At 49.2% G+C, this 10083-nt stretch overlaps 1 protein-coding gene across 3 annotated transcripts; it reads left to right on the forward strand.

Moving 5' to 3' along the window:
- Positions 1 to 52: 52 nt before the first annotated feature.
- LOC101949016 (zinc finger protein 501-like) lies at positions 53 to 10083 on the forward strand. Of its 3 annotated transcripts, none has more exons than XM_065564579.1 (5): positions 53 to 197; positions 2260 to 2348; positions 2591 to 2717; positions 3728 to 3844; positions 4683 to 10083. In XM_065564579.1, the coding sequence occupies exons 2-5, from the start codon at positions 2325 to 2327 to the stop codon at positions 5963 to 5965; spliced, it is 1551 nt and encodes a 516-aa protein (XP_065420651.1). In that variant the 5' UTR covers positions 53 to 197; positions 2260 to 2324; the 3' UTR covers positions 5966 to 10083. The 3 variants fall into 3 exon arrangements, with proteins under 3 accessions (XP_065420651.1, XP_065420652.1, XP_065420653.1); XM_065564580.1 differs by having other exon boundaries at positions 4686 to 10083; XM_065564581.1 differs by having other exon boundaries at positions 3731 to 3844.

Consider the following 10083-nt stretch of genomic DNA (forward strand, 5'->3'; position numbering starts at 1 on the left):
TGGGTTTCTCTCTAGGACCCAGAAGGGAGCCGGGGCAGGGGCGATCGCTGGCTCCTGGCAGCAGGAAGTGAATTGCACTGGCTCCGGTAACCCTGTGTGGCTGTGTGAAGTCCTGGCTCCCGGCGTCGCCCCTCGCGAGACCCCAGACTGGCCCCTGCTGCTGCGTGGGGGGGACCCGAATCCTGGCTGCAGCAGAGGTGACTATATTGAGGTGGCGGATGGGAGGTGATCGCTTTTATCGGAGCAAGAGACCAGCTTCCCACAGGGTGACCAGACAGCAAGTGTGAAAAATCGGGATTGGGTGGGGGCGGGGTGTAATAGGCACCTATATTAGAAAAAGACCCCAAATCAGGACTGTCCCTATAAAATCGGGACATCTGGTCACCCTACCACAGCCACACAGAGCTCTTCTGCAGGGCTGGGGAAGGGTCACAATGCAAGCGGGGGGGGGGGGGGGGGCTTGGGTAGCATAAATGGTTAGCCCAGATTGTATTCACGGTAGACTGGCCCATTAACACCTCTGCAGGCATAGGACAAAAAGGGTTAGTGGGTTATAGATTGTCATAAATCCAGTGTCTCTGTTCCGTCCATGATTTGTAGTGTCTAGCAGAGTAATCAATTTAAGCTCCCAGGCTACATAAAAATGGCCGTACTGGGTCAGACCCAAGGTCCATCTAGCCCAGTGTCCTGTCTTCTGACAGTGGCCAATGCCAGGTGCCCCAGAGGGAATGAACAGAACAGGGAATCATCAAGTGATCCATCCCCTGTCGCTCTTTCCCAGCTTCTGGCAAACAGAGGCTAGGGACACCATCCCTGCCCATCCTGGCTAATAGCCATTGATGGACCTATCCTCCATGAACTTATCTAGTTCTTTTTTGAACTCTCTTATAGTCTTGGCCTTCACAGCATCCTCTGGCAAGGAGTTCCACAGGTTGACTGTGTGTTGTATGAAGAAATACTGCTTTTGTTTATTTTAAACCTGCTACCTGTTAATTTCATTTGGCGACCCCTAGTTCTTGGGTTATGAGAAGGAGTAAATAACACTTCCTTATTTACTTTCTCCACACCAGTCATGATTTTATAGATCTCAATCATATCCCCCTTTAGTCGCCTGTTTTCCAGCTTAAAAATTCTCAGTCTTATTAATCTCTCCTCATAGGGAAGCTGTTCCACACCCCTAATCATTTTTGTTGTCCTTTTCTGAACCTTTTCCAATTCCAATATATCTTTTTTGAGATGGGGCGATGATCACTTGTTCTGTTCATTCCCTCTGGGGCACCTGGCATTGGTTGCTGTCGGAAGACAGGATACTGGGCTAGGTGGACCTTTGGTCTGATCTGTTATGGCCGTTCATATTTATTTCCCTAAATACCCAGATTTTGAGTCACTCCCCCCTTTGAAACTTCTGTTTCTTGGAGGGAATAAGTGAGTCTTTCCCATCACTGCCAATGGGACTGAAGCAACAGGCTGCTCCCAGCCAAGACTGTCTGACATTCCCTACATTCTGCACGGATGGCTGTCAAATCCCATTCTTTTCAATGAGGCTAAAGCCAGTCTGTTCCGTGTTTGGCACGAGACGGTGAAATAATGGGGGAGAGGTGGGGAACCAGAAGGAGGCTGGAGTATTTCAGGGAGATGTGGGAGCCAGACGGTATGGAAGGGGATGGATAGGGATGTGCGGGGTGCATTAGAAGGGGAGTGAGGGGGTGGGGAAGCAGGGATGCAGAAGGAGGGGGTGCAGGGGAAGTGGGGCAGGATTCTGACTGACAGGTGTAGGGGAAAAGGGCTGGCAGAGAGGGAAAATATCAGCAGTAGGATAGTGCAGCAGGGGAAATAAAGGAGAGAGATGTTCCTCGTTCCTGTAACCACCCAAGAGCCATTCCCTGCATTGTCCCTGGGCAGACTGACTTCCCTGGGAACCAGGTGAGGAGCTGAGAGAGGAGAAGCCAGGTCCTGCCCCTGCTGGGTCCCCGGGGTGCTGGGGTGAAGCGCTGCCCATGGGGACAATGTCAGGGCTGCTTTGATTCTGCTCCTTCCTAGCGTGTGGTTCAGAGACTCTGCTACTGGGAGGGTTTCAAACGATCTCCGCGGGTTTCGTCCTGGTGGTCGGCGCCGGCTCCGCGATGAAATAAAGTGACCCAGCGTTTGCCTGGAACCTAGAACGTCCATCTGCAGGCAAAGACCCGGGAGGGAACTGGGGTGTGAAATGCACTGAAGCCTTTTCTGAACTATCCCCAATTGCCCTTCTCACCCTGGCAGGTGGTGGAATAACGACCCCGTGGCCATCACAATTGTCCCGTCCTCCCAGGTGACAAGAAAGGACCATGACTACGGCAGAGCAAACTCAGGTAGGGGATTTTCAGGGAGTTACAGGTGGGTTTGTACTGGGGGGGGGGGCAGGAAATACACAGGAGGGATGGGGAGAGGGCGGGACAAACCCGCTTCTCGGACTTGTTCAGTCTAGGGTGGGGGTGGGATTCTGCTACTCTCTCTGCCCGCCCAGGAGCTTCCATTTTATTGGCCATCCTCGCCCAGGAATAGTGGGGTTGTGGCTGGGGCAGCAGACCCTGACTGGGCTCTCTTGTTTCAGGGGCCGGTGACCTTCGAGGAGGTGGCTGTGTATTTCACCCAAGCGCAGGGGGCTCTGCTGGACCCCGCTCAGAGAGCCCTCTACAGGGATGTCATGCAGGAGAATTACGAGGCTTTGATCTCTCTGGGTAAGGGAGCCCTGTCCCCTTGGTTAGGAAAACCCGTAGGGACTCTGAGATGCTTTTTTAGCTTTTGCTCACGCTCTTCGCTGGTCGCTTAGATTTAGAGCAAGAAAAATGATGAAAGGTCTAGAGAACATGACCTATGAGGGAAGACAGAAAAAATTGGGTTTGTTTAGTCTGGAGAAGAGAAGACTGAGAGGAGACATGATACCAGTTTTCAGGTACATAAAAGGTTGTTACAAAGAAGAGAGAGAAACATTGTTCTCCTTAATCTCTGAGGATAGGACAAGAAGCAATGGGCTTAAATTGCAGCAAGGGAGGTTTAGGTTGGACATTAGGAAAAACTTCCTGTCAGCGTGGTTAGGCACTGGAATAAATTGCTTAGGGAGGTTGTGGAATCTCCATTATTGGAGATTTTTAAGAGCAAGTTAGACAAACATCTGTCAGGGATGGTCTATACTTAGTCCTGTCATGAGTGCAGGGGACTGGACTAGATGACCTCTCGAGGTCCCGTCCAGTCCTATGATGCTATGATTTCAGAGGATTGGATCCAGGATTCCCCAGATACGGCGCTAGGTAGAAATTCATCTCCGGATCTTCTTCCATAGAACGGGGGGGCTCAGTAGCCCAATGGAGATGCTAATTCATCCCCTTGCAAAGGGGCAAAGTCTTGTATTTACCCGTCTGTATTAAGTCTCTTACACACAGTCCCTGTTCCACTCCATTCCTGGGGCTAGCTCCCTCTGTGGGGAAGCTTTAGAAACAGGCAGGAGATTTAGATCTGAGTCAGCAGGTCCCACAGAGTGCACAGCTCCTGAAAACTCCCAACTGAGGGCGCAACACGTCCCGGTCTGCCTGTCCCAAGGGGGCTCGGTCACCATGTTCCGGTCCCTTCACGTTCCACATCCACGCAGCATAGCGCGGGGCCAGGTTAAGATGAGGGAATGTTCTTTGTAACAAATCCTCTCCCAATGCCTGATACACCCTGATCTCGCCTGATTTCACCCCCGTCCCAGGAGGATTTCCCCTTCCCAAACCTGAGCTGATCGCCCGGCTGGAACGAGGGGAAGAGCCGTGGGTGCCCGATCTCAACAGCTCTGCGGAAAGGGAGATCCACAGAGGTGCCCGTGCAGGTGAGTTATCAGTGAAACTGACATGGAAACCATCTAGTGAGCGAAGGATAAAAGCCAAGACTCCCGAGACTGAGCTGTGAGCGAATCCCCCAGTTCTGTCTCATCTCACCCAGGGCAAAGGGGTATGGAACAGCTTCTGTATGAGCAGCGATTAATAAGACTGGGACTTTTCAGCTTGGAAACGAGACGACTAAGGGGGGATGTGATAGAGGTCTATAAAATCATGACCGGTGTGGAGAAAGTAAATAAGGAAATGTTATATTCTCCTTCTCATAACACAAGAACTAAGGGTCACCCAATGAAATTAATAGGCAGCAGGTTGAAAACAAACAAAAGGAAGTTTTTCTTCAACAATGCACAGTCAATCTGTGAAACTCTCTGCCAGGGGATGTTGTGAAGGCCAAGACAATGACAGGGTTCAAAAAAGAGCTAGATAAATACATGGAGGATAGGTCCATCAATGGCTATTAGCCAGGATGAGCAGGGATGGTGTCCCTAGTCTCTGTTTGTCAGAAGCTGGGAATGGGCGACAGGGGATGGATCTCTTGATGATTCCCTGTTCTGTTCATTCCCTCTGGGGCACCTGGCATTGGCCACTGTCGGAAGACAAGACAGGACACTGGGCTAGATGGACCTTTGGTCTGATCCAGTATGGCCGTTCTTATATTTTTATGTTCTTTATTTCTCCCTGCATGTTTGGATGGGATGTGAAAGCAGAATTGTATTTTTCAGTGTCTCCGATAGTTATTGTGTCATGTTTCCTCTCTCCGCTGTTCCCCTGTCTTTCCTTTCACTCCGCCATTGGGAATGACTCCTGTCTCGATTCTCTCTGTCTCAGCAGGTGATGAGACAGTGAGTCAGAATGAGGAGAATCCACAGCTGGAAGGTCCTGAGCAGGTGGAACTTCATGAGATGTTCTCAGAGAGATCCAAAGGGAACATTTCCCAGAAGAGTGAGCAGGAAAAAACCTGGGAGAGTCAGTGCATGTCAGAAAGGCAGCTGGGAATCCAGCCAGGGAGGAAAGCAGACAGATCCATTTTTTGTGGGGGCGGATTCAAGGATCTTAAGGAAACCGCAGCCCAGCAGAGAATCCACCTGGGAGAGAGAAAAAACAGTTGCGCTGCCTGTGGGAAAAGTTTCAGCCGGCGCTCCAACTTTATTTCTCATCAGCGAATTCACACAGGAGAGAGACCCTATACGTGCTTGGAGTGTGGGAAAAGTTTCATTCAAAGCACACAGCTGATCAGGCATCAGAGAGTGCACACAGGAGAGAAGCCCTATAAATGCCTCCAATGTGGGAAAAGTTTCAATCAGAATTCACACCTCATTAGACATGAGAGACTGCACATGGGAGAGAAATTGTATAAATGCACCGAGTGTGGGAAAAGCTTCCATCGGAGTTCAGGTCTTACCTCGCATCAGAGAATCCACACCGGACAGACGCCCTTCAAATGCCTGGAGTGTGGGAAAAGTTTCGATTGGCGCTCACGGCTTATTGCGCATCAGAGAATTCACACAGGAGAGAGACCTTATAAGTGCCCGGAGTGTGGGAAATGTTTCATTCACAGCTCAGATCTTCTTTCCCATCAGAGAATCCACACAGGAGATAGACCCTATAAATGCCCCCAGTGTGGGAAAAGCTTCAATCACAGCTCAGATCTTCTTTCCCACCAGAGAAACCACACAGGAGAAAAACCCTACAAATGCCAGGACTGCGGGAAAAGTTTTAATCGGAGCGCTCACCTGTTTAGACACCAGAGACTGCACACGGGGGAGGAATCTTATAAATGCCCCAGCTGTGGGGAAAGCTTCAGTCAGCTCTCAGATCTTATTTCACATCAGAGAAGCCATACGAGTGAGAAATCCTATGAATGCCTCGACTGTGGGGAAAGGTTACGTGACAGGTCGGCCCTTAATAGACATCACCGAACCCACACAGGGGAGAAACCCCATAAATGCCTCGACTGTGGGGAAAGTTTTGATTGGAGCTCGAACCTCATTGTGCATCGGAGAATTCACACGGGAGAGAAACCCTATAAATGCCCAGAGTGCGGGAAAAGCTTCAATAGGAACTCGCACCTCATCCGACATCAGAGACTCCATGCGGGAGAGAAACCTTGAATGTGTCCGCTCTGCATTCAGATCACACCACTGCAGGGGACTGATTTCTATAGCGCTCCATCGTGGGCAGCCTCGAAAAGCCTAGAAGTCTAAGAATCCCACCGCAGCCCGAGCAGCATCAGCCTCCAAGGGCTTGTCTAGACTTGGGAAGGGGGTTAGGGTTAGCCAGCACGACCCCGACTCCGACCAAACCTTCCCCACTGTTCCTAGTGTCGGCTGACTCGGAGTGTCTCATTTGTACGGTTCCCCCCTATTAGCCAAGTGATCGTGAGTCCCTGAGTTCCCCTTTCAGAGATAGATGGGCTTCTTCCCAGTCATTCTGGGGGTGCCCAATGCCGTTCTGAAGAGCTGCCATTTTTTGGTACCTTTTTCCTTTTATAAAACGTAAGTGAGTAGAGAGCTGGAGCAGAGAGAGAAAAATGTGTTCTCACGGCCTCCGTGTTACTTAAAGCTGACAGGGTTAGCGGGGGAGTGGGGATTCTCTCCTTCTCCCCTCCATTGTCACAGTCCCCCTTGACACAGAAGACATGAAGAATTTATCCTCCCCCGTTCTCCCGCTCCACTTCCCCCAGCATCTCGTGCCACAGTGCTGTCAGCTCTCCATGCTCAGGAGTCACGCCTTGACTTGTTTGATCCCCGATCAGACCGCCGAGGGCTGGAGAGTCAGAGACCTGGAGGGAGAATTTGAAGGAATCCCCAAGCCAGTGTGGTTGTTCTGAGCTTAAATCCACGTGCCAAGCTGTTGGTAAAAGGCTAGATCCTCAAAGGGTCTTCGGCACGTTAAGTTCCTAAATCCAACACCTAGGCACCACTGAGAGCCTCAAAATCCCGTCTTGGCTACTGCCTAACCCTGCAAGTGCCTGCATTCCCTAGGGGCCTAAACTCCTGCCAGTAAAGTCCTCTGGGCATCTAAGTTTCAAGAGGTCATCTACGCCATCCCCCCTTGCTGAGGTCATCTACGCCATCCCCCCATACCAAGACCATTCCTGGCAGGTGTTTGTCCCCTGTGTTCTTAAAAACCTCCAATGATGGGCATTCCATAACCTCCTTAGGGAAATTGTTCTAGTGCTTAACAGCCCTTAGAGTCAGCAAGTTTTTCCTAATAACTAACCTAAATCTCCCTTCATGCAAATTAAGTTGATTACATCTTGTCCTGCCTTCAGTGGCCATGGAGAAAAATTGATCATCATCCTCTTTATAACAGCCCGTAGCATACTGGAAGACTGTTATCAGGTCCCCCCATCAGCCTTTTCTTCTCTCGACTAACCATGCCCAATTCTTTCAACCTTTCCTACTAAGTCAGGATTTCTCAACCTGTTATTTTTGTTGCTGTCCTCTGGTCTCTATCCAATCTGTTTGCATGTTTCTAGTGTGGTGCCCCAAACTGGACACGGTTCTCCATCTGAGGCCTCATCCGTGCCGAGTACTTTGGAGCAATTACCTCCCAAGCCTTACAAGTGACGCTCCTGTTAATACATCCCAGATGGTATTTGCCTTTTTCACAACAGCGTCACACAGTAGCATTGCCGAGAGTGCCCGGCGTGCCGGAAAGGTGCTTCCTCGTTGAAGAGAGCTCTCTCGAGAAACCATCAGGACGACCGTCTAGAGCAGTGGTTCTCAACCTGTTTACCGTTGTGGGCCGCATATGCAGCTCTCTCTGTGTTTCATGGGCCGCATCTACACAGTATGTATACGACCTGTCTGGCCCTGAGGAGGTCACGGGGGCTGCAGCTGTGTCCTGATTGGGCCTCGAGTTGAGAACCACTGATCTAGAGTCAATGATTCTGATTGTCTTCTAGGGGTCTGTACTGGGACTGGTGCTGTTCAACATTTTCATAAATGATCTGGAAAAAAGGGTAAACAGTGAGGTGGCAAAATTTGCAGATGATACAAAACTGCTCAAGATTGTGAAGTCCCAGGCAGACTGCGAAGAGTTACAAAGGAATCTCACAAAACTGAGTGACTGGGCAACAAAATGGCAGATGAAATTCAATGTTGAGAAATGCAAAGCGATGCACATTAGAAAACGTAATCACAACTATACATATAAAATGATAGGGTCTACACTAGCTGTTCCCACTCAAGAAAGAAATCTTGGAGTCATTGTGGCTAGTTCTCTGAAAACATGCACGCGATGTGCAGTGGCAGTCAAAAAAGCGAACAGAATGTTAGGAATCATTAGGAAAGGGGTAGATAATAAGACAGAAAATATCATACTGCCTCTATATAAATCCATGGTACGGCCACGTCTTGAATACTGCGTGCAGATGTGGTCGCCCCATCTCAAAAAAGATATATTGGAATTGGAAAAGGTTCAGAAAAGGGCAACAAAAATGATCAGGGGTATGGAACAGCTTTCCTATGAGGAGAGATTTAAAAGACTGGGACTTTTCAGCTTGGAAAAGAAACGACCAAGGGAGGATATGATAGAGGTCTACAAAATCATTACTGGTTTGGAGAAAGTAAATAAGAATGTGTTATTTACTCCTCATAACACAAGAACTAGGGGTCACCAAATGAAATTAATAGGTAGCAGGTTGAAAACAAACAAAAGGAAGTCTTTCTTCACGCAACGCACAGTCAGTCTGTGGAACTCTTTGCCAGAGGGTGTTGTGAAGGCCAAGTCTATAACAGGGGTTAAAAAAAGAACTAGATAAGTTCATGGAGGAGAGGTCCATCAATGATTATTAGCCAGGAGGACAGGTTTGGTGTCCCTAGCTAGCCTCTGTTTGCCAGAAGCTGGGAATGGGCGACAGGGGATGGATCTCTTGATGATTCCCTGTTCCGTTCATTCCCTCTGGGACACCTGGCATTGTCCGCTGTCAGAAGACAGGACACTGGGCTAGATGGACCATTGGTCTGACCCTGTATGGCCATTCTTATGTTCCCTATCTACTGGCCCGTTCCCATGCAACTATGAACTCTCTACTCAGAAACCTGACCGAGGAAGAGGCTGGAGTGTCTCTGCCTGGGAACCTGGCAAAAGGGGACAGAGACTATATTTAAAGGGGGTACCCCTTTGTGGGGAGGGGTCTGCCACTACATGGGCTTCAGAGAGAAGGCAGGAGAGGTTCTCCCTAGCCTGAATCACAGACCAAACCTCAAGGAGAGCAGAGAAAAGCAGAGGAGAGAGTGGGTGACAAGCCGGGAAATCCATGAACAATTTACGAATGTTCTGAGGTTCTGAACTCTCTGTGCGCATCTGTGTCCAACTGCAAACCCCATTTTCAATTGCCAGGCTGATCGCTACCTTCCCACCGTCTTCCGAGCTCCATCCTGAACTGAATTTCATAAGTGTTGCTGCCATGGGGCTAACAATGGAGGGCCGTTAACCTTTGACCACTCGCCATCCACACAGATCCAGAGAGAGCAGCTAAGCAAGGCAAAGCCGTTTTTATAGGCCGACCAGGGGGGATCACTTGGCAACAAAGTCATCTGGCAAGCATCTGCGGTGGCCTGGGGAGAATGTCATTTGATTGGGGAAGGGTAAACATTATAAAAGAGCAGGAGTTGCTTCTTCTTCAGGGCCATTTAGCTCAAGAGGAGGGGGAAGCCCAGCATGTAGGAGCCTGCAGAGGCAGGGAAACTGCCTCCATACCCGAACACAGGTGGTCCCCTCCAAAGGCTCCCAAGGACAGGGTGAACTACCGAGGGGCACTGCGCTGAGAATGCTTGTTGTGTTCTGTATGATCATGTGTGCTTTAGCTGTTAAGCAAAAGAGCAATGGTGTTCCCTGTGCAAAGTGTATGTGTGTGTTACATGTAGGCGTGGAAGGACTAGATTTTTATCGTAAATGTTGATTTCACTGCACACACACAAATAGATGTAAAATACTTCCATTGAAAACAACCTGAAATTGACGAATAGGCAAAGTAAGAAAAATGCTGTGTGAGAAACTTTAGAGTCCAAATCCAGGTATTTAGACCTTTTCGATTAGGCTTATTTCAAAAGCACTAGGGAACGAATCATAAAAACAAGTATGATGGGTTGATGTAAGGATATGTATTCTGTATATTCTGATGTGCGATGCTGACAATTTGTGGTTTAATGGTTTATAAAAGTTTGAATTTTTTGACTCTCGACGCATACGGTCATTAAATAATTGTCAGACCTTTCAA

The sequence above is a fragment of the Chrysemys picta genome, chromosome 12, assembly GCF_011386835.1.
Source record: "Chrysemys picta bellii isolate R12L10 chromosome 12, ASM1138683v2, whole genome shotgun sequence".
NCBI lineage: Eukaryota > Metazoa > Chordata > Testudines > Emydidae > Chrysemys > Chrysemys picta.